Raw genomic sequence first — 23,943 nt, 5'->3', positions numbered from 1 at the left:
AAGTTAAATTAAGATTTAAAAAAGTTGAATTATTTATTATATTTTGTGTGAAAATTTAAAAAAATTATAATAATAAGATAATAATTTTAAATTTGATGGAGAATTCTCTACCCCCAAATTTGCCCTTAATGACTTCAATTAAACGGTGCACTCCACTCATCTGGGTGCTTCTGCTGCGTTACACTTGGACCCCAAAACGACCCCGTTCCGCTTCCTTCTTTATTCCTGACTTGTACTCGACCACTGCTATTCTTCTTCTTCACTTCAGTTTAATTCAGACCTAACTCCTCGGCTCCTCTGTTCAGATCATACAAAGACACATTCCTAGCATTGTTGATTCCTGAGTATTCAAGAACAGAAGAGGGAAGTTTGGGGGTATTGAAAGGCATACCAGCTCAGAGACACCGGGTCAACTCAGGCAAGTTTTCCTGCCCCGTATCCCATGATTCCTATCCTTCTTCCTCCCTAGTAGTTGGGTTTTATCAGATTTCATGAGCCTGCAATTTCTCCACACCCCCCCCCCCCCCATTAGTTAAATAGTCGGTCCCTATAGTTCTATATCTAGTGCATGCATTCTTGAATTTTAGCATTTTTTTTTTTTTTGGGTTTTGTTTGCGTTGCTTTTATCCTTAGATCCGACATTCTTTTTTGGTTTTTGGTTTTTTTTTTTTTCACTATATAGTCTTCTACTTTAGAAACTTGTTCATAGTTATGCAAAATCTAGTGACAGCTGCTTCTGGTCTTAAAAACAAACAAATACTTAATGATGGTCAATAATATCTTCAGTTTAATGTATAAATTCCTAGCCTTTTTCCCCTTTCGAACATAAAAATTTTAAGCTTAGTAAATCCTAGCAGAAATTTGTAAGAAATAAACAAGCAACATGAAGACAAAGAGGAGAGCAGCTACAAGATGCAGCAGAATCACTAGGAAGAATCACTTTGGAAGTTCTTGAATGCAGCAGCTCGTCTCCATGAGAAATTTCAGTCCTGTTTCCTTCATGTGTATCTATGCTTTTCTTAATGCATTCCCCAGCTGGACTGCTTGAATGGCCATCCATCACAATTGCTAATGTTGCAGATGAAGATTCATATTTCTCACCCTCAAATTTACTCCTCAAAGCATACTTTTTCTTTCCATCCGACATCTCTTCATTTGACTTTGGCATGTCTAGATATGTTGAATACTCCATTGATTTAACAGAATCATTAAATGAAACCTGCCTTGCATGCTGATGTTTTTCCACAGATTTGTTGGAGTCCTGCAGTTCTACTTTATTGGATAAGGTGATGACTGAACTGTCCCCTGTTTTCCTTAGCATTGGTTGCTTTGAGGAGTAAATTTGAGGGTGAGAAACATGAATCTTTATCTGCAACATTAGCAACTGTGATGGATGCCCTGTTTTCCCCCAACACTGTATCATAAATTCTCAAAATCCCTTTGATGCAGTATAGTTTCTCAAACATATGTTATCTTTGCTAACTTCTCTATTGTTGGAATGAATGTTGGTCTTTTGTGGATAAATTAAATAACTAAGCAATGGTTGAAAGTTGCAACTGAAGGGGAAAAAAAATTGCTGTTTGCACACTTAATTCACCAAAAGGTAAAAGTGAAGTGAATCTGGTATAATGCATTGTGAAGTGTTCAAAATTCTAGTGTTATTGAAATTGTCTGAGATCAACAGCGGAGGGAATTTGAAGATGGTTGTACTCATGGATATAAATCATTGTGATGAGAAACTCATAGATTTGTTCATTGTAAAATTGATGTTTTGCATTGTGATGTAAACAATGTAATATGTAGTATATTGTGTATTGATGTCTATTATTATTTATTTTTGTTTTATAAAAATTTTTAATGGGCAATAAAAAGTTAAAAAAATGGATATAAAGATATTCATTATGTAAACAATAATAAATATAAAGGCCTATAAAAAAAATCCTTTTGAAACAGTGGTAAAGTTCACTACTTTTATTTAGTCTCTCTTGTAAACAATGAAACAGTTTTTCTGCCTTTCCATATGTTTAGAACAAGAGCGTCTACAGAATACAGAGCCCAATGTGTTAGATTACATGCTTGTACCAATCCATTTTTTTCATCTTAATGGATTGAACCAGAACTTTCCATCGCTGGGTTTATTTTCTGCAATTCTGAATAATCCATGAGAAAGAAAAAGGTATTTTTCTTTTATTAATGTAGTTTTGTGCTCTGGGGTTTTCTGAATGTATTTTGCGTTTAAATGCGAGCTTCTTCGATGAGTATTGAGATGTTAAGCTCAGTCTTTCCCACTGATGGTTATAAGGGTTGCATAGGATGGATGGTCCACACTTTTAAGAGTTATATGAATAATATGCATATAAACCAATGGTTGAGTTTCCACGTTGGTTGTTGCTAAGAAGAGAGTGCATGAACATTAGCAATCTTTAGGCCTTTATTTTCCATATGAGCACAACCTGTTTGATGAAATGTCTCAGTTTTGCGTCTTCCAAAATGATTGCATATATCTTGGTTTTAATAAACCCATGTGCACAATTTTCTTGAACTTGATTCTAAGTTACAGGTAATGAGTTCTGCTTTTATTGTTGGATGTTTTTTCTTTATAAGTATGGATGCTTTTATTATTGGATGCTATGTTTCGTTGCTCATTACTGCATGCTCTTTTTTTGGCACATATTCTATATTTTTTTTAGACTATACTTGATTTTCATTCTTCTTTAATCTCATGCATAGGAGAAAAATAATACAACTAAAAAACACTCAGTGCTATAGAAAATATTGGAAGCTTTTTACAAAAAATTTAATTCACTTTGAGTTTGGGGTTCTTTGCTTCTTTTAAGTCAATTTCAGAAGTGTAGGATATATTATAGTTCTTGCAAGATAAACATTACCTATGATCTGACTTCAATAATTCAAGGTGGAGGTCATCATTTCTTGATTTTGATTATCTGTATTTCTTGAGATGCATATTTTTTCTTGCCATAAATAACTTCATTTATATATATTTAGTAGATTTTGCAACTATTTTGCACACAAAATTTGAACTTGTGATGCAATCAGATAGCTTTCAAATGACAGTAAAAGTCTAGACTTGGCAAAAGTTCATCAATTTTAAGGATTTTGAAAATGGATCAATGAATTTTATAACTAAGTATTCGACACATTATAATATTAACGATTGGATAATATCTTTTTATCCGTAAACAAATTTATTGATCATAAGAATAGGCAAGAGCCAAAGTATACATGTAAATTTTTTTGATCAGATAATTTTTTTTGTTGCAATTTTTATAAAATTGAGAAAAACATAAATTGAGTTTAGTAAGTATAGAGATTGAAAATTAATGATATATTAAGAAAATATAAACCCGCACATAGTGCAGGGTATAGGCTAGTAAATTATGAGAGTGAATACTGGATGGTCCTCTTTATACATAAGAAAAAACTGTATTTTTTATTTTCATAATTGATTGCATATTTTTGAATAATTAATAAAAATTGTGTTATTTGAGGTTTTTTAACCTGATGCTACTTTTTTACTTCTTAAGATCAATGAATGTAAAAAATGATAAACAACTCGAGTCTTTAGCACTCGGCCCAAATTTTAATTGAGTCTCGAGCTGAGCTCAAATGAGTCGAGCTCGAATAGCCTAAAAAGTTTTAGTTAAGCTCAAATTTGGTTTCATATAACCGAGTTAAGCTTGACCAGCCATCACTCTCTCAAACTCAACTCAACTACAACCCTAATTGCTGTCATGTTGACATATTTAAGCTGATGTATATACAGGTTTCGTGGTCCAGAACCAGTATGTTGTTTTATTTGGTGCTTAGAAATTTAAACAATGTTGATTAATTGAGGGGTAGCTTAGTTGGTCAGGCCTTAGGTTTGCTCCCCAATGATCACTAGTTCGAATCCCCTTAGGGCCATTGGAGGTTTATTTTTGCCGTTAACTTTAGAGCCTCATCGGTTTAGTTGAGGTACGCGCAAGCTGGCCCGGACACCCACAGATATATATATATATATAAGCAATGTTGATTAACATCAGCTAACATGCTGTGTGCAGAAATTTCTTCTTGATCTTCAAAGTTTAAGGGGTCTGGATGCTTTTGGCAACGTTTACTACTTTTATGTAGGTTCACTTGTAAATAAATTTTCAGCCTTTCCATAAGAGTGACTTATCCAAAAAAATGTTTTGGCCCAGGGTGTTTATAGAATACAGAGCTCAATGTGTTAGATTACATATTGGTACCAATCCTCTTTTTTTTTGGTGTCTTAATGGATTGAACCGGAACCTTCCCTTGCTAACTTATTTTCTGCAATTCTGAATAATCCATGAATAATTTATGGAGGTTTTATAATGTTAAAATGCAATATTTTTCAATTTTATATTAGAGTTATGAGATGTTATGCTCAGTCTTTTCGACCAGATTATGAAAGTTTTCCTGTTAGTTTAGATATTGATTGGAGAATGCGTGGTACAGCACAAGTATGTGGCTATTCTTTTGTTTTATTTAATGCTCAGAAATCTAAAAGATGGTGATTGATATCAGTTGACGTGCTGGAGAAATGGTCAAATAAGGCATGAGTTCCACAACTATTTGCAGAAGTTCCTTATTACTATTGTTTCTTTCTTTATAATTCTGTTGTGTTTAGTATATTTGGCCAGAATTTGGAATATGATGATTTATTTCAGCTGATCATATGTTTCATCCTCTCAACTGTTACTTCCATACAAATGACGGACATCTCAGAAGATGAGGAAGTCTTTATGAAATTTTGAAAAATGTAGCTAGCATTATCAAGATTTATATCTTTTTTCTTTTGGTTTATGGTAGGTGGAAGATAACCAAAATGTTTCTCAAAGTACAGTTGCCTTGGAATGTCATAATCCCTGCCGAAAACTTGGATGCGAAAGGATTGCTGCTCCAACGGTCAATTATTATTCGCCTGTTGGAGGACTTTGCTGCTAGAAAGGCCACTAAGGATCTTGGATATTATCTTGCAGTCACAACTCTGGAGAGCATAGGAGAGGGGAGAGTTAGACAGCAAACCGGAGATGTAATGTTTCCAGTTGTTTTTAGTGGAATCACCTTCAAGCTTTACAGAGGAGAGATTTTAGAAGGGGTTGTCCATAAGGTGCTGAAGCATGGGGTCTTCTTGAGGTGTGGACCGGTGGAAAACATATATCTCTCTCATCTGAAAATGCCAGGTTACAGCTATATGCCTGGGGAGAATCCAGTGTTCAATGACAAGGTTTCGAGGATTGAAAAAGACATCGTGGTTCGTTTCATTGTTATTGGAACAAAATGGCTGGAGGCGGAAAGGGAATTTCAAGCATTGGTCAGTTTGGAGGGACATTATCTGGGACCAGTTTCGTAGTGTTGATGATACTGCCTTTGCCTTTACCTTTTCATCTGGGATCAAATATGTTTATAAGCCTTGTTGATACTCATGCTGCTTGGATACTACTATTTCTTCTCCAATTAACTTCTTTGAGTTCTTGTAACAAAGTAGTTGGCATTTTGACATATTGTTGGTAGTTAGTTGCAACTTTTTCCGTTAGCAGGTGTCCACTTGTGCAAATTAATCAAGGGTGCATCCTCTGTGAAGTTTGCTGGAATATTACTTCAGTTTCCAGAACACCTCTGTTGTTCAGGATTTTAGACTTGTGTCTCGATGGTAAACTTTGGAATTGCAACAGCTCATGGAACCTACAACAAGAATGTTACAGACAGCTTGCATTCAGTTTTGAGAGACTTTCTTGATTCATGACGTTGTGAACTTGTAGGCTTAAGCAGTAAAGTCCCACATTTTTTAGTCGTGATGTTTTGATTTATGTAATCGACCTTTTTCCATTTAGTTCTGTGGCGATTAGTTCCCTAACTGTCTCGGAATGATTGTCTTTTTCGTCAGTTTTTGTTTTTGTTTTTGTTTTTGTTTTTTTTTTTCCCTACTTTTTCTTTCAAATTCTTGTGTGATTTCTCCCTTTTATTTCATATCTGTGCGATGATTCTTCTCCATTGAGCTTTGTTTGCCTAATGGATTTTATTTCCTCGTTGTTGGGAAAGAATGTTACAGACGTGCCTTGGGCTAAAACTTGTGATGTTGCTCTTGGGACTGAACACAAGATTCAGCTCACTGGTGTGGATATTCCTTGACACTAAATAAAGGCTAAAGCTGTAGCAGACTAAGCAATGTAAGCCAGTTGTGGTTTTTATGCGTCTATCTAGAGACTCAGATTCTGCGTTATGAGTTTAGATCCTCTGCAAAATGCACTTACAGCAAAATTCTGTCGTGGTTGGCTATTGACTTCCCGACTATTGCACATACTCAGATTTGTGCACTGCCATACTTGCCACCAGTCAACACTCAAGGAGAAATACAATCTGAACTCAAGGCCATCGTGGATCGCCGAGCAAGGAAGCAGGGCCACCAAGCCGTTACTGAAGTATTGATCAAATAGGTTGGGGGACTAGCTGAAGACAACAGTTGGGAGGTGTTGAAGAGGATGCAAGAGTTGTACCCACACCTTATGAGCAAGGTTCTGTTAGGGGGAGAGATTGTTATGACATTTATGAAGATGAAGAATGGAGGGTTACGAGAGGGAGACCTGCTGTCGTGAGGAAGAAGATATGTTCGAAGGGAGGGTTCTGCGAACTGATGGAAGTAGTAAGTAAAGGAAACTAGATACACACCGTTTGCAACTGAAGAAAAAATGGGATGCAATGCATTGTTTAGTCCACATAGAGCGCACTGTTTTGTTTAAAGAAGTTTACGTTATTTGCTTGTATTCTGGCATTTTCCTTACTGTCAATTGTTAGTTATTTCCATGTTTACGTGTTAGTATGTGAGTGGATGGGTTTGTTATTCCATAGGAGACTACGAGAGAGGGAGCGGGAAGGGGAAAGGTATTCTGGAACTTTTGTGAAGATTCGATCCGTGTATGGAGGTTGGAAGCCCTCAAAGTCTTCCTTATCATTATGTATGACTCGATGAGAATTTCTATCAAACACCTTCCCTGCGTGATTCATTTCCATTTTTGTAGCAATTATTTACAATCCGTGGGTTCCTTTTACATTATTGTAACTTCATTCACATTACAACAGAAACACAATAACATCCATTCCATTCATTCATTCAACACAGCATTCACTTATTACATCCATTGCATTTCTATATTCTACCATTCCATACAAGGGAGTTCATAACATTCTATCCATCTGAAAAGTACTTCTTTTGAAATTTTCTTTTCTTCTTCCTTAATCTTATTAAAGGCTAGCAACCTAACACTTCATATTTTGTAAGATTTCCTAAACCCTAACCACAAGCCCCATGCAACAGAGATGAATGAATCTCTAAAAGGTATTCCTATCTCATCTTCTTGTGCACAATTTTATTAACAAAATATTTACCTCAAAACTAATGTGTTCTTGAGTTGCCTCTTGGAGACAGCAATCGTGTGTTCAGTGGCAACATGAAGGGGATCAAAATACATGCTTATTTCATACTCAAGCTTCTAACTCGAGGAGGAGAAATATGATTAGGGGCTTACAAAATGAAAGTGGTGTATGGCTTGAAGGGGTACAACAAAATGATCTTATTCTTGATTATTTCCATCAACTTTTTACCACATCTCATCAAGAGGGTCACAATGCAGTTTTGGAGTGTGTGGATGGCAAAGTCACGGGGGAGATGAATGCTCACCTTACAAAGCCATATACTACTGAGGAGGTGAAGGTGACCCTACAACAAATGCGCCCATCAAAAGCTTTGGGATGGTATGCCACCTCTTGGAGACAGCAGTCGTGTGTTCAGTGGCAACATGAAGGGGATCAAAATACATGCTTCTTTCATACTCAAGCTTCTAACTTGAGGAGGAGAAATATGATTAGGGGCTTACAAAATGAAAGTGGTGTATGGCTTGAAGGGTACAAAAAAATGATCTTATTCTTGATTATTTCCATCAACTTTTTACCACATCTCATCAAGAGGGTCACAATGCAGTTTTGGAGTGTGTGGATGGCAAAGTCACGGGGGAGATGAATGCTCACCTTACAAAGCCATATACTATTGAGGAGGTGAAGGTGACCCTACAACAAATGCACCCATCAAAAGCTCTGGGATGGTATGCCACCACTTTTTTTCTCAAAAGTATTGGCATATTGTTGGGGGTTCGGTGATTCAGGCTATGTTGCAAATTCTTAAGTCTGGTACTCTTCCAAGTGCTTTCAACCATACTTTAATAAGCTTGATTCAAAAGAAGAAGAATTGTGATAGGGTGTCTGACTTTTGCCCTATAAGTCTTTGTAATGTGTTTTATAAGATGGCTTATATGGTTATTGCTAATAGATTGAAAAGTTTTTCGCCTATATTTGTGTCTGATTCTCAATGTGCCTTTGTGGGGGGAAGGTTAATTACGGATAATGTATTAGTTGTTTATGAGCTTGTTAATTATTTAAGGGATATAAAATAGGGGAAAAGGGGGTATATGTCTCTTAAATTGGATATGAGCAAAGCTTACGATAGGGTGTAATAGATTTTCTTGGAGAAAATTATGCTTAAATTAGGGTTGCTCATATTTTTGTTAATCTGGTCATGAATTGTGTTAGATCTATTTCTTTCTCCATTCCGATCAATGGGGAGGCTCAAGGACTTGTTATACCTACTAGGGACATTAGGCAAAGGGATCCTTTATCCCTTTACCTTTTTCTGCTTTGTACTGAGGGACTTATTGCTTTGCTAAAAGATGCTAACAGGAGAGGTTCAATTTTTGGGGTTAAAGTTTGTAGAGGAGCTCTCATGGTAAATCATTTGCTCTTTGTGGATGATAGTCTTACCTTTTGCAAAGTTGATATTTAGACTACTATTTAGATTCAAGACTTGTTGGAGAAGTATGAATTAGCTTTGGGTCAAAAAATTAATAAAGAAAGAATGGCTATTGTCACTACAAGAATATTAAGTTTTTGCGACCAATAATTTTCCGTCACCATAGAAATCGACGCTAAAATTTAATTTTTGCGTCTACCTTATGCTGGTCGCAAGTTTCCATCGCTAAAATTGATTTTCAGAAAAACAAACCAGTATGAAGATTTTGCAACACTACATTTTTTTTTGCAACCATTTCTATCGACGCAATAGGATTATTGGATGTTTTTGACCAGATCATTTATGTCCATATCGATATTGACGTTAAAACATATTCTTTTGCGTCCAAGATATTTTTTTGCATCTAATAGAAAGTTGTCGCAAATTCCCATCACAAAAAGTTAGATCAGGAAAACGAACCGTTTTGACTTTTTCGTTTGCAGCCATATATATTTGATCCTTTTGCATCATTGTTTATTTCACACAAAAAGTTAGCAGCGTTGGCAATTAAACACCCTTTTTTTCCCCTCGTTGGCAACGAATCCCTCAAAATTTTTGCCCAGATTTTTTCTTTCCTCAAATCTGCTAAACCAAACGAGCATCTATCCTCCCAATTTCTAGTGAAGTCATTTTAATCGATTTATTCTATCTCTTCATCTCATTCCAATATTTTCCCCAAATCACTCCATTGTTGATTTTATTTTGAGAAGATTGATCACAAACATGGCATGTCCTCATCAATGGTTCAGAGGATTGTTAATCACAAATACATTGAAATGATTATAGGTAGGCCCATGCAATCGATTTCAGTTCTCTTCTATTTTGGTTTCATTGCTAGAATTGATTTCCCTAACTTTATCAAAACTTTGTGATTACATCATGTGTTTGCTTTTCCCATTTTTGGTTCAGTAAAACAGAGCATGCTATTATGATTTAAGCATGAGTTTATGCATTGCTTTCACCATGCATGCTCAATCTACTCTGCAAGTTGGAGAATTAATGATGAAGTTAGTTGGATGCATTTAGTTTTTCTTTTTTAATAAGTAGATTACAAGCAGTTGGGCTACCAGTTTTATTCTTATTTAAGTTTTTATTTTACACTTAGCTATCATTATTTTTTGGGTTTGAAACTGATTTCCTAGCATCCAAATTTATATTCATGTCAGAAATAATCTATCCTATTGATCTATTCCAGAGTTTATTTGTGCAAATTGAGGAATTTTGTTTGTCTATCTTCAACAAAATCATGAATGTTATACTGGCTAAGCTAGTCCATCTACAATTAGGATATGGGCTGTTATCTATTGTAAGATCTGCCCATATGAGTTGTTCACCTTTATTGTTCTATGCCAAATAAGAGTTTACATTAATTTGGTTGGCTGTAATGGAAGATTTTATTGTCCTTTCTTCAACCTATTACTATTGTTGTTAATAGTCAATACATGTGTATATGTATATACACATACTATATTAGCATCTCCCATAGCATTATAAAAGTACGAGTTGGGCTCTAAGTATTCAACTTTTCCCATCTCATTATGTTTTTTAATTTATTCAATTTATATGACTTGGGAACTAAAAGTATGCTTTGATTCTCAATCACAAAACCTGTTTATTTTTAGTAATTCTTACATAATGAGACTTTTAGATATGTATTTTATTCAATCTCCAATGTTATTATTAAGTACTTGGTTATTATGCCAGTTAATGATTTCTTAATCTTTATTATACATGTCATCCAGGGGCACAGTGTATTGATAAAGTTCTAGTCATATAGTAAATTTGATGGAGAACTTATACACTTTCTATATATTGACAACATTAACATAATGAACCAAGGTCAGAGTAATAGATCATGTCCATTGTTCCACAAGAAAATTGTGTTCATTTTCCAACTTCAACAATATAGTCTGAGAGTTCATGGGAAATGCTATAAAATTGTTTTTACAAACTGCTATCCAAACTTCATTCTTCAATCTCACCCCATATTGATGCTACTTATCTACTTGATGAAGCTTGATATTTGGTACCAAATTCCAATGTACCACATCCTTACATCCTGTTTGGCATAGACTATTATTAGAGAAAAGATAGTACACATGGTGTTTGTTAATAAAACATATTTGACCTATTTGGCTAGAATATGAAGCTAAAAATTTAACTTTAAATTCACAAACACAAGATTTAACTTAATAGATGGTGCTGCACATCCAACATGAGCAAGACTGAAACATTTAATTTTAAAGTTTGAGTTTGCAAAAGCTAACTCATGTACATGATCTAGGCTGAAACTAGCTTTCTAAATCACTTGCATTAGAGGTGCATAATTTAAGGCTAAAGTGTAACCTTCTTTAATACTTTAAGTGGAGTTAGTAATACTGCATCAACATATGTTCTTTATTTTTTTTTTTATGTAATATTCTTACTCTCGGTGCAGTCAAAATCTCTCATTGCTTTTTGGAGTAGACCTGCGATACCCAGATTGTGTAAGAAACTTCCATTAGAACCAAACTCTTGCGAGAAGTATCAGACTAAACTTTCCAATTGTCTAAGCCTCTTTAATGATCAAGAACTAGAAGGTGAGTGAAGAAACATAGTACAGAGTTGGAATTAGTGTGTTGGATTTTATTTACAAGTTAATATTAGATGACATTTCAATTTCTAATCATGTCTCATTTTTTACAGATGGACAAAAGTTGGATGAATGTCACCGATAGGTTTAGGTCAAGGGAATATGCAGAAGGGGTTAGACAGTTTCTAACAATGGCTCGAGCTCATGCTCATGGAAAGAATCGTGTCAAGTGTCCATGTCGTAGATGTCGTAACAATTTGTTCATACCTATGAGTGAGGTCGAACGACATCTATTTATTACTGGGATAGATCAAAATTACACTTATTGGATATTTCATGGGGAGCCAGAACCCCTGAACATCAATAGTGATGATGAAGATGATAATGATAATGTTGATGATTCTTACATTGATGACATAGATGATATGTTAGGTGACATTCATGCTGCTACTACTGTTGGTATTGATGAAGACATGGCTACACATACAGTGGATCCCTCCTCTGTTGAACCTGAACCAACCAGTTTTGAGAAACTGTTAGAAGATGTTCGTCGTCCACTTTATGATGGCTGCACAACATTTTCTAAACTATCATTTATTGTTAAGTTGCTCCACAAAAAAACAATTGGTGGGTGGAGTATAAAGTCTTTCGACATGTTGCTTAAACTATTGAAAACTGCTTTTCCCAAATCATTCTTGCCAGACTCTTTCGAGGAGGCATGGTAATTGGAGAGAGGCCTTGGATTTAGATATATAAAAATACATGCATGTCCAAATAATTGCATATTATATGGGAAAGAACATTCCAACAAGCAAGAGTGCCCTAAGTGCAAGACATCTAGGTGGTTGTCTACCACACCTAAGCAAAGACCAGTACCCCAAAAGGTTATGCGGTATTTTCCACTTAAGCCAAAGTTGCAGAGATTATTTATGTCCAAGAAAACTGCAGTATCTATGAGATGGCATCAATCACAAAGAGTGGGGGATGAAAATACTTTGAGGCATCCTGCAGACTCTGAGGTGTGGACTACATTTGATAGAGAGTATCGTTGGTTTGCTGAAGATGCTCGTAATATCAGACTTGGTCTTGCTAGTGATGGATTCAACCCATTCAATAATATGAGTAAACCATACAGCATATGGCCAGTGATTTTAGTTCCATATAACTTGCCTCCATGGTTATGTATGAAAGACCTATTCTTCATGTTGTCTACACTGATTCCTGGCCCCAAATCACCTGGAAATGAAATTGATGTTTACTTATGCCCTTTAGTTGACGAACTAATTGACTTGTGGAAAAATGGGGTCGATACGTATGATGCCATGGTTGGCCAACGATTCCGATTACATGCAGCTTTATTATGGACTATTAATGATTTTCCCGCATATGGTAATCTTTCTGGATGGAGCACTAAGGGAAAGTTGGCATGTCCTTGTTGCAACCTAGATACAGATAGCATGTGGTTGCAACATGGTCGGAAGCACTGTTACATGGGTCATCGTCGCTTCCTACCTTCAGGTCACACATGGTGAACAAAGAAGACGATTTTTAACGGCAAAGAAGATCATCGAATGCCACCTAGACAGTTGTCTGGAGAAGATATAATACATCAACTAAATAACCTGGCTCAGGTGCATTTTGGCAAAGGTTCTAAAAAGAGAAAACGTACACCTGAGGAGTTAAATTGGACAAAACAGAGTATCTTCATTGAATTGCCATATTGGGCATCTTTGAAACTTAGGCATAATCTCGATATGATGCACACTGAAAAGAACATTTTTGACAATGTGTTGGGTACATTGATGAATATTCAAGGTAAAACAAAAGATAATATCAATGCTCGACGGGACTTGGCCGAACTGGGTATAAGAAAAGAGTTACATTTGAAAGAAGAAGGGGATCGAGTTGTAATCCCTCATGCCTATTTCATGTTACATGGTGATGAACGGAAAAAGTTTTGTGCATGGTTGAGTGAAGTTAAATTCCCTGATGGTTTTGCATCTAATATTTCTAGGTGTGTTAATGTTAGTGATTGTAAAATATCTGGTATGAAAAGTCATGATGCTCACATATTCATGCAAAGGTTGCTACCAGCAGCAATCGGTGGGTACTTAAGACATGATATACGTTTGGCATTGATGGAACTTAGCACTTTCTTTAGGGAATTATGTGCACGGACGTGTAAGAAAGATATAGTGAAGCGTCTTGAGACTGACATTGTCCTCATTCTTTGCAAGTTGGAACAAATATTTCCACCAAACTTCTTTGACGTAATGGTCCACCTAGCTGTCCATTTGCCTCGTGAGTTGTTGCTCGCAGGACCAGTTCAATACAGGTGGATGTATCCATTCGAGAGGTATTTGGGCAGATTTAAGCGGTATGTTAAAAACAAGACCTGCCCAGAAGGATCTATTGCAGAGGCATATATTCATGTAGAATGCTTGACATTTGCCTCGATGTATCTGCATGATGTACCAACTAGGTTCATCAATGAGGATCGAAACATTGATATCGGTGTTCAAACAACCGAAGTAGCTTCATTGTCAGTTTTTTCACAGAAAGTGCGCCCATTGGGGATTTCAATTCCTACACAACTAGAGAAGAAACTATTTAAGACTGCTAGATGGTATGTTCTCAATAATTGTGCAGAAATTGAGCAATACTTAGAGTACGAACCTTCAACCATACTGTTTAATTTCTTATGTCTTATAGAATATTCCATATATGGAATATTGTGCTTAAATGGTTTTTAACAAAATCATTTTATTATTTTTTCTCTAGGGAGCACTACAACATTGTAAAGGACCAGAGCATAACTAACATTGAAAGGAGGCATGAAAGTGAATTTCCTTCGTGGTTCAGAAAACATGTAAGCTTTTATTATATCTATCTGAAATTTTTTTGAAATATTTGATTCATACTTATTGGCATATTTTCATTTCATCTCATGGTTAATATTTTAGATTCAAGCACTTCGTGCTAGAGACCCTGACCAAGTATCTGATGATCTTTATGCAATAGCTTGTGGTCCTGATCATTGGGTGGCATCATATACTGGTTGTATAATGAACGGTATAAGGTTTCATACAAAGCATCGTGAAATGAACCGCAGAACACAGAATAGTGGTGTGTTAGTTACAAGTGAACACCAATCAGCTATGATAGATTTCTATGGTGTTCTCAATGACATAGTGGAGTTGAGATACATGGGATGGCGACGTGTCTGGTTGTTTAGTTGCGATTGGTTTGATGTTAGTGATACCATTCGAGGGATACATGTTAGTGAGCATGTTACAAGTGTCAATATGTCCCGAACTTGGTATAAGGATGATCCCTTTGTACTGGCATGCCAAGCATCACAAGTTTTTTACCTTAAAGACACAAACTTAGGTGGGTCTTGGCATGTTGTGCAGAAGATCACATATAGGAATGTCTATGATGTTCCCCAATTGGAATTAAATGGCAACGACGATGATTCTAGCGATGATGATGTATATCAAGAAGAGCAGTCTTCTGACATTTATAGAGACGTTGAGTTCGATGAAAATGGCCTTCAGTCCTCATGGCTAAGGCCAGATGTTCTCCAACAAACTATTCCTGCTGCTAACTTAACCGTAGGAAATAATGACATTCTTGATGACTAGGAATTTATCAATGACATATTGGAGGATTCTACAGATGACAGCTCTGATACCATGTCCATTGCTTCCACTGATCATGAAGACCCACTTGAAGACACTGATGCAGAGACCGAGGATGTTTAAGGTATCGTACACTTTTTTATTTTTAATATAGCCTCAGTTTGATTACATCCACGTTGTACACCACACTCTTTAAATATACCAAGTATTTTAGCTTGTATTATTCATACTTGAGCATATGCCCCTTATTAGATGTTTGAATTTATAACATTGTGGTTATGAGATATTTTCAGCACTAACATTTTCTTTTATTGATTATAGATGGCCAGTCTGCACCACGTTGGAGTAAACAACAATGGAATGGATGGTTGTGAGGGAATGTAATCAATTCCATGGAAGTTTTTGATATATTGAATGTTGACCTTGTGTGATGCTACAAGGTGTTTACTATGTATTTTAACTACAATATTTCCAAAGCTTGTTCTTTAAAGGTCTGTAGTTTTTTTTATTGAAGGGTTTATAATTGAGTGATGGAATATTGTAATTTATATGGTCTAATAGTAGTATTTCAGAGGCCTATATTTATATTGTTGCACTAGATCTATTTTGTGAATTATTGAAAATTGCTGCAGTTTATACAGAACATTACAGTATTTTCACACAAAATCCATATGCCAGTGGTTGAAAGATAGCTACTGTTTATAAGGTCCATCTTTTTTTTTTTTTTTTTGCTTTATATTTTGGTTGTAGATAAACTTGTTATAGTGTGCTTTAATATCATATCCCAAAACCCGTTGGAATTAAAGTAACAGATTGGCCCATGGAGTAGAACAATAAAAACTAGGGGCTTGAAATGACATGGTGAATTTTTGTTCCTACGTTTAAAATCCTAAATAATAATTTATTTTGATAGCACAATAGTAAGTTTAAAATTATTTTAAAATTTTAAATAAGAATTTCAAACTACTGTATAGCTATAGGCACTTGGAAGTAATACACATGACTAGCTAGTGACACTATAGAACAAAAAGTGTCGAGCAAGAAGTGTCAAGCTATTGAATGCTGGAAAACTTAAGGTGTAGATTTTTCAATTATAGAAAAGGTTTATTTTTTAAAAAGTGTTTTCTCCCAATTGCAAAAAAGCAATTTTTTTACAATTGAAAAAATAAGTTCTTATAAATATAGTATATGATATCAGGGTGATGTGAGAAAAATTACCAACCTAGTTGATTTTTAGCCAAAAGGTATCTAGCTAAGACGGTAAATAAATCAATTTGTTTGATAGCCTGCTTAGTACTTGCCTGGTTAAACTCGAATCAAAATCGACTCATGGAAAACAAGCTCGCTCGTGAAAATAAATACCCGCTCGATTAGTAAATAATACTTAACAAAACTCGACTGGACTTGATTAAGGTTCGTTAAGGCTCGCGTTTATGGTCGAATCGACTCGTTAGCTCGACTCAATTAAAACTTATTTATATATTGATAAATATTTACATATACTTATGTATACACACGCCCACACACACACACACAGATATATATATATATATATATATATACTTGTATTAGCTAATAATATAAGCATAATACTTTTATAATCAAATATATAATATATAATCTAATTACTTATATCTATATATTGAATATACTTTATAGTTATAGGTTATAATTTGTAAAATAATTAGTCAATTAGATTTAATAGTTTCATATACTAGTATGTGGAAACCGTATATGAAATATATATATATATATATATATATATATGATATCATATAATGTTTATGTATTAATAATATATGTAGCAAATAATATATGCATTGATAATTATTTATAATTTTTAAAAATCTTATAATTTAATAAAGGTTCTACTTGTTAGTTGTACAAATTCAATATTAGATTTCTTTATTTATCTAATCTATTAATTATTAAATCTTATTCCAAAAAATTGTTAGGGTGGCCGACCTTTGATAATCATCTTTAAAAAGTGTCAAAAACTAATAGGAATTGTTGAATTTTTATACTTAATTTTTACACATGCATTATAAATAAATTAATGATACTTAATTTGGTCCCAATTTGTAACAACAAGCCAGTACTATTGCCCATTCCCTTTTTCAATTGAATGCTATATATATATATTATATTCATATGTAATGGGCCAAAACCAGTCAAACAAATCATAGATTATTAATCTCTACCTAATTCATACGGGAAGGCTTATAATAAACGTTAATCTTGACAGGCATGACTTTGTACGTAGAAGAGTTTATAAGTCAATATCGTATTTTGTCTGAGATTTTCCATCTAATAAAATGAAATGGCATTTAATGTATATATATAGTCACCATGTGAAGGTTCTAAGTTATATATATATACATATATAGTTACATAAGTACTGCTAACATACAAGAGAGATGGGGCCAAGTAATGAGCCCCACATTACGTCAACCGTATAAAGTCATCATGATATTGCCGAATAATAAATGGTCTAAATTTGCCACCATTTGCCGATTAGTTTTGCGCGCCATTTGCCAAAAAAGTAATACACGTGTGAGGCGGGAAGAGCCATTTTTACATGGAGGGAAAACATTTGGCTAAAAGGACTACAGGGACATTTTACCAAACTGATGAAAGGACTTCTGGCTTGCTACCAAACCGAGAAAGGGATTTCTGGACTGCAGAAAAATTTGGGAACGAGGAAGGATTCAGCAAGCTAGCCTCAGGTTCAATGTGTGGTGCTCGCAGTTGGCAGACTTCACGATCAGCAACAAAAACTATTAGTATTTTCTGGGCTTGTTTATGTTTCTTTCACATTATATAACCTTCGCTGTCTAATAGGATTTCAGTAGTAGTTACTGATAATTATTGCATGCCGACTAGATGCATGTGAGGGATTTTTCCTAGCTTTTTTTGTGTCGTAGATTTCTGGACAAAGGGCTTATATGAGAAGTGGTCTATCTTTAAATACCATTGTGCATCCTTGCTAGTACAATCTAAGGAAGGTTTGGGTCCAAACATCGCCATGGACCTACGTATTAGGATCATCTGATATCAATCATGTCCCACTAAAATATTATTTTAGCTTAGCACTTTCTTTTTTATGTTTTTTTTTTCCCCTTTCTATTTTGCATATGTTTTGTGTTCTTGTTCTGCTAATCATATTGGATTTTTTTTTTCTTTTTTATGGGTAGCTGAACATCAACATGGTACTGACAAATGAATGTTTAATTTGCTTCTCCTTTATTAGAAACATTGTTGGTTTGCTAAAAAATAAAAACTCTGTACAGGCCCTGCTTTTTTATTGTAGGCTAATGAGCACTTTTGTTTCCCGTGAAGGTGGATGTAATTAAATTTGAACATTTATTTCCTTATTGCATGGCGAAGTGTACAAGTTTAACGTTGATTGCTTGGAGAAATTTTAGTTTGGTAGATATCGGAAGAACCTTGCTATGATATAATTATGTTTTCTGTGTGCAATTAGGAGCTATATATATAGAGTTTGTTGTTTGATCTAAAGTTGTGTATAGGTAGTTACTTAAATATTAGTATTCATTTTAATTAAATCACATCATTTGACAACCAACATTCAAAAAATATTGTAATACACAAATATTTTTTAATGGTAGTCATGTCTACAAGCTGTACTTCTATCATTTTTCATAGATAAAGGAAAAATGTGTAAACTACATCAAATTCTATCAGACTTGAGAAATATTAAATTCCATAGACTTGACGTGCATTCATGTTTTGCAGAAATTTGGATTATTAATTTCATACATGCAAGGAAACATGATTTGTTGGTAGATTGAATGTGATATTAGGAAATGAAAAGTTGAACTAAATTTAAATTCATTATAATTTGATTTGGACAAGGTTTTTGCCTAATATATGGGTATGATCTGAATTCTTCTTTAGCTACCCATTTTGACCAAGATCTCTAGTTGAAGTAGATAAATAGTTGGATTCCTTTTTGTCCCCTGCTCTTGTAGTGTGTGTTTCTTCTTTTACATGATCTTGACAGCAACTTTTTGAGTGGTTAGTGCTTCTCACTTATCATCTCATTTAACTTTCCCTGTCCTACTAAAGTGAACTGAAACTTTATATAGTTAAATTCCATATACTTGAGAATAATACTTAGAAACAATTCCAAACATCTTTTATCGCAACATGATGGCAATATATTTTGGCCCAAATATGTTGTATTCTTCAACCAAGCAATATAGCATAATTAGGAATATTGCATAAGTTCAACAAAAATGGTAGAAGCTGATTAAAAGTTGTTTCCTGCATAAGAATGTTTATCTCAGAAATTATTAATTCTTTTTAAATACATTCAACTGATTGTATCTGTGCAACATATCTAACTGATATGAAAACTTGATTGATAGATCACAATGGTGCTAAGTAGAAGAGGAGTTCGTGGATGAGGGGGAGGCTTTAGGGGCTTTGCGCATAGGGGGGTTATAGAAGATGAGCAATCACCACCAATGACACACGGACCCAGACTAAGAGATGACAGCCCATCCTCGTCGGATGACTCTACCCAACCACCAGATGTGGTCCTTGAAACCGAGTTTCCAGATCAGATGGATTGTACAGGTAGATTGGCATGTCTTTTAATTTTACATGAGGCCAAATTTACAAAACATTTGAGATTTTTTTTTTCTTATATATCCAACATGCTACATGGCCAGTTTTTGTTTGTGGCTATCATATATAGTATTGATGTGATTTTTTTTCTTTAAATGAGAGTTTTAGTATCTGCGAGTAAGAAAAAGGGCCGTGGACAGGTAAAGGGGGCCAAGTTTGACATGTTGCGAAAGCTTGGACCGATTAGTGTGATGATCAAGGATGGAGACTCAAAAGTATCATGCGAGAATGCAAGCATATTTAGTGGAAGAGTGTCATGGATTGTGAAACAGTATGCTGACATGAGTTACGAACGTTGGAATGATGTGCCTGAAGTGGAAAAAGATGAGTTGTGTAGTCGCATCCGCGTAAGGAATGAATTAATCATGCAGTCCAAGGTTTTAATGTGTTATTCATGTAGAAAGTTTGGCTAATCGCTATATATGTATGTTGTGTTTAGGCTGATTTTGTCCTACAATAGGATAAAAAAAACCATCGAAAGGCGGTTACTGACCAATTGCGGAGGAGATTTAACTCTTTCCACTATGAGTTGCATAGAATATACAAAAGTTATGAAAGTCATAAAATGGCATTAGCAAAAGGAACTGACTTGGTGGATGAAGCGGTTTGGAGAAAATTATGCATTAAATGGGGGAGTAAAGAGTTCAAGGTAAAGTCAATTTTTCTTATTTAGAAGTTTTGGTTTTCAATTCCTTACTAAATATAATTAATGCAATTCACTATATAACGTAGTTGTCATTGGAATAAACTTTATCATTTTGGTTTAACCATGTGCAATTAATGATATTTTGGACCAGGCATTGTCGTTGAAAAACAAGTTGAATAGGGAACAACTACGTACTAACCATACAGCAGGAAGGAAGTCCTTCGTTCGATTAATAGAAGAGAAGGTATTAATTCTACGCACATTCCAATTAATTAATTAAATTACATTCTAATAATTACATGGGTTGGTACATATTTAAAAATATATTAATTGGTCCTATGGTTGTTTTTGTTATTGGTTGTTGTAGCGGGAAAGTGTTACCAATCTGGTTGATTTTTATAAAGAGAGCCGATGGTCATGGAAGAAGGGAAAGTTTGTGACAGAAGTAAATGAAGATCTCTATGTGAGTAACATGAAACAAACGGCCTCCTTTCACCATTATCTTTTTTTTCCTCTAATTAATTGAGTCAGCCTAAATGTGTCCATGGTTTTGTATAATGATGCATGATTAATGATGTGATTAAAATTGTATCTTTGATTATTGTGAAAGAAACAAATGGTGGAGAAGTTGAATTCCATGGAACCCGAAGCTCGAACTAAGGAGGCAGCAGCAATTGTTTTCAGGGAGGTTTTAGGCAAATCATCTGGATATGCCAAGGATTTGGGTGGGACGACTATGTTAGAAACATCAAGAACAATGGGAAGTGGTGAGAATGCAGGTGCATTGTCAGAGGATGCTCAGTATTATAAGAACAAACTTGAAACACTAGAAGCACATGTTCAAGAACTTTTGATAAAACAAGACGAGTTTAATAGATTCATGATGAATTCAAGGTCACAGCAGCAATCACAAGGAGGGTCTCCAAGGGAGACTCAATTTGCTGTCTAACTTTGGTTAAAAGTCAATTTTTGAGTTTTTTGAATTTTGGGAGACAACGGGATGGCAATATTTTGGTGGTCGGGTAGATATATTATATATGTAGGTGGCGTTGTTTTGGTCATGGATAGTTTATCTCAAGGTTGAAAGGTGATTGATGGATTGCAGAATTTTGTGGTTGGAAATGTGAAGACAGATAAATGTGGTTGCAATAGACAGTTTTTGAATGTCATAGTTCTAGCCATGGAGCACAGCTAAGTTGACAACATTTGGCATACTGCTTATGTAGCTACATGCCTTTTGAAAGTTGTGGGGCCATTCAACATAAAAGGTAAATATGCAAATCTAATGAGTTCATTGGAAATATAATATTTTGGTCTGATTAATTATAAAAAAATAGTATATATGTACTGCTGGATGTTTATTATTGAATACTAGTTTGAGTACTAACTACTATTTCCAGATATACGTGCTTTTGGCTGTTGATTAAAACATAAGTTGAAGATTTAGAGCAAATTTGCTCTTGATCATAATTGTTGCATTGATTTAGACTTCCATTAGTCATTTGCTCTTGATTATAATAGTTGCATTTGTATGACTTTATTTTTGTTTTGTTTTTTGTTTTTTCCCTATACCTAGAGATATTTTGAATTAGTTGTTTATTTAATAATGTGAGAATGTGACATTCATGTATATGGGATATTAAGTTTCTAACAACTTAATACATGTTGGTTTACTAGTCTTTCATTCCCTAGTTAAACAACTTATTGGTGTTGTGTTTGAGTATAGACAGATTTGTATTTATAGATATTGACTATTTTGATTTTGTTGATTGTGTTGGACTTGGAAGGAGGTGTGGTTGGAGTTGTAGTGGAGTTAGAGGTGATGTATAAGATTGTGAAATTTGATATTTGTGTTATTGTTCTATGTGGAGTTTATTTGGACCTTCTTTTGAGTATGTGCATGTAGTTGGTGTGGTGTTGAGATTATTTAAGTTGGGGAATTGTGAAGAAGCACAATTATTGTGTTAGTTGAGATTTGTGAATCCATGTGGTTACTTTAGTTGTTTTGTATTAACTTAAATGGATAATGAGTTTATTTATGTATATATGGATTTAGTTGAGGAATTAGTTGGATCTTACTTAAATGTGATGGTTTATGTTTTGAATAATTATTCCAAGTATGTGGTCCACGAATTGGACAGATTTGTTTATGTTGGAGGTGTTGGTTGTGTGGTTTGTGTATGAAACTTATAAAGTTTAGTCATTGTGTTTGACTTGGTGTATGAATGGTATGGACTGGTTTTATATATTGAAAGTGTTGGATCAGGAGCTTGCTATGGAATATGTGTGTTTGTGTTGTATGGCAATGCGAATATGTATGTATTACCAAATTGATTGTAAATTGGGTAAAGTGTTTGTGAAAGTTGGGTGATTTGATTCTATGCATATTGAATGTAATATGAAGTTTATATGATTATTTGGATGTTTGATGATGGAAGTAATTTCAAAATGCATGATTATGTGTAAGCTAGACTATGTTTATAATTGAATTGTATTGAGGTGTTATATATGACTGTATTGAGTATGGGTTGAGATGGTGTGTCTTGAAGTGTTGGTTTTAATTGGCCAGGTTTGTATATTTAATGCGCTAACTATGATATAAGCAAGTCTTTGGGTATGTTAATAGCTCATGGTGATGGTTTTCAGGATTTTTGGGCATCTTTACCAATCCTGCTATTATTGCACTCTCTCTCTCTATTTTCTCATTATGCAGAAAAGTGTTATTCTAGCAATCACAAAGCTAATGGGTGCTCGAGAAGAGATTAGATCCAAGATTTTTGGCAAATTCTCACTATGCTTCCATCAAGAACATTATAAGAAATTTTTGTAGTTTGCCACATATATAGTTGTCTACCATAGTGTAGCACTAAGCTTGTGCAGAAGAACATTGTAAGAAGTTGCTTGGCTTATGTTGTTTAGGTACATTCTATATATGTATATATATTGGTACTTTAGTTGACTTATCATGAGTACTCAAGGGAAGAAAGTACTACTCAATAGCTTTCTATAAATATATAGATGACATTAACTCTAAATGAAAGCAGTTATATATTTTTAGTTTATATGGGATGTGTACATATTTTGCTTTTTTAATTTTTCGCTTGGCTAATTATAAGATATAATGATTGTAATTGGATTTTTTGGTTTACACATAAACATGTTTAGAAGTATCTGAAATGATTTTTTATTAATTAATTGAAAATAATTTCAGGTTACATTAATATTTATTTAACCTATTTTATGCATTATTATAGTCGATTCTAAAAGAGTGAACATTTCAAGCATTTATCAATGATTAGAAATTCAAATACGTTATCTCGCTAAAACTCCTTTGCGGCCAAGAACATTAATTTTTAGCAGCGGGTAAACAATTCTTTTGCGTCCCTTTTGTGATCGTCGAAAAGCATAACGTCAACCATTTACCTCTTTACCGTCCAAATCATGTGACGCCAAATCTCTTGACGCAAATAATTTTATGCTTTTTGTTGCTCTCTCTCATATTTGCGACAACTTACATAGTTGCAAATGACTATGTATTGCGGCTCTAAATTACTTGTGCGACCACATA

The 23,943-nt window shown here is 34.5% G+C and overlaps 3 protein-coding genes across 9 annotated transcripts; all 3 read left to right on the top strand.

Annotated features, from left to right (window-relative positions):
* The first annotated feature begins 240 nt into the window (after window positions 1-240).
* On the top strand, window positions 241-5,881 carry LOC122290141 (DNA-directed RNA polymerase V subunit 7). 2 transcript variants are annotated; one of them, XM_043097700.1, is made up of 3 exons: window positions 241-418; window positions 1,249-1,348; window positions 4,834-5,881. In XM_043097700.1, exon 3 carries the CDS (start codon window positions 4,850-4,852, stop codon window positions 5,375-5,377), a length of 528 nt encoding a protein of 175 aa, XP_042953634.1. In that variant the 5' UTR covers window positions 241-418; window positions 1,249-1,348; window positions 4,834-4,849; the 3' UTR covers window positions 5,378-5,881. The 2 variants fall into 2 exon arrangements, with proteins under 2 accessions (XP_042953634.1, XP_042953633.1); XM_043097699.1 differs by lacking the exon at window positions 1,249-1,348.
* A 7,125-nt stretch (window positions 5,882-13,006) lies between these two features.
* Window positions 13,007-15,731, top strand: LOC122289468. Of its 2 annotated transcripts, none has more exons than XM_043096474.1 (4): window positions 13,007-14,061; window positions 14,217-14,304; window positions 14,399-15,200; window positions 15,398-15,731. In XM_043096474.1, the coding sequence occupies exons 1-3, from the start codon at window positions 13,007-13,009 to the stop codon at window positions 15,077-15,079; spliced, it is 1,824 nt and encodes a 607-aa protein (XP_042952408.1). In that variant the 3' UTR covers window positions 15,080-15,200; window positions 15,398-15,731. The 2 variants fall into 2 exon arrangements, with proteins under 2 accessions (XP_042952408.1, XP_042952407.1); XM_043096473.1 differs by having other exon boundaries at window positions 13,007-14,103.
* Window positions 15,732-17,678: 1,947 nt separating this feature from the next.
* LOC122289163 lies at window positions 17,679-23,437 on the top strand. 5 transcript variants are annotated; one of them, XR_006236128.1, is made up of 5 exons: window positions 17,679-20,378; window positions 20,527-20,619; window positions 20,743-20,838; window positions 20,986-21,643; window positions 23,089-23,437. XR_006236128.1 is itself a non-coding variant. In XM_043096119.1 (5 exons), exons 2-5 carry the CDS (start codon window positions 20,295-20,297, stop codon window positions 21,322-21,324), a joined length of 612 nt encoding a protein of 203 aa, XP_042952053.1. In that variant the 5' UTR covers window positions 17,679-17,859; window positions 19,468-20,294; the 3' UTR covers window positions 21,325-23,437. The 5 variants fall into 5 exon arrangements, 4 of the variants coding, with proteins under 4 accessions (XP_042952053.1, XP_042952052.1, XP_042952050.1 ...); XM_043096119.1 differs by having other exon boundaries at window positions 17,679-17,859; window positions 19,468-20,378; window positions 20,986-23,437; XM_043096118.1 differs by having other exon boundaries at window positions 17,679-19,678; window positions 19,870-20,378; window positions 20,986-23,437.
* Window positions 23,438-23,943: the final 506 nt, after the last annotated feature.

This window comes from Carya illinoinensis, chromosome 12 (genome assembly GCF_018687715.1).
Source record: "Carya illinoinensis cultivar Pawnee chromosome 12, C.illinoinensisPawnee_v1, whole genome shotgun sequence".
Taxonomy (NCBI): Eukaryota; Viridiplantae; Streptophyta; class Magnoliopsida; order Fagales; family Juglandaceae; genus Carya; species Carya illinoinensis.
This window is presented reverse-complemented; position numbering and strand designations above follow the sequence as displayed.

What these genes read in the sequence shown, in the direction of transcription:
- LOC122289468 (XM_043096473.1), top strand. Translation starts at nt 13,007, where the DNA reads ATGCCACCTAGACAGTTGTCTGGAGAAGATATAATACATCAACTAAAT. An exon ending in GAAATTGAGCAATACTTAGA is followed by an intron (nt 14,104 to 14,216) that starts GTACGAACCTTC and finishes TTTTTTCTCTAG; the next exon opens with GGAGCACTACAACATTGTAA. An exon ending in CTTCGTGGTTCAGAAAACAT is followed by an intron (nt 14,305 to 14,398) that starts GTAAGCTTTTAT and finishes TTAATATTTTAG; the next exon opens with ATTCAAGCACTTCGTGCTAG.
- LOC122289163 (XM_043096119.1), top strand. Translation starts at nt 20,295, where the DNA reads ATGGCATTAGCAAAAGGAACTGACTTGGTGGATGAAGCGGTTTGGAGA. An exon ending in GGGGGAGTAAAGAGTTCAAG is followed by an intron (nt 20,379 to 20,526) that starts GTAAAGTCAATT and finishes ATTTTGGACCAG; the next exon opens with GCATTGTCGTTGAAAAACAA. An exon ending in AAGTAAATGAAGATCTCTAT is followed by an intron (nt 20,839 to 20,985) that starts GTGAGTAACATG and finishes TTATTGTGAAAG; the next exon opens with AAACAAATGGTGGAGAAGTT.
- LOC122290141 (XM_043097699.1), top strand. Translation starts at nt 4,850, where the DNA reads ATGTTTCTCAAAGTACAGTTGCCTTGGAATGTCATAATCCCTGCCGAA.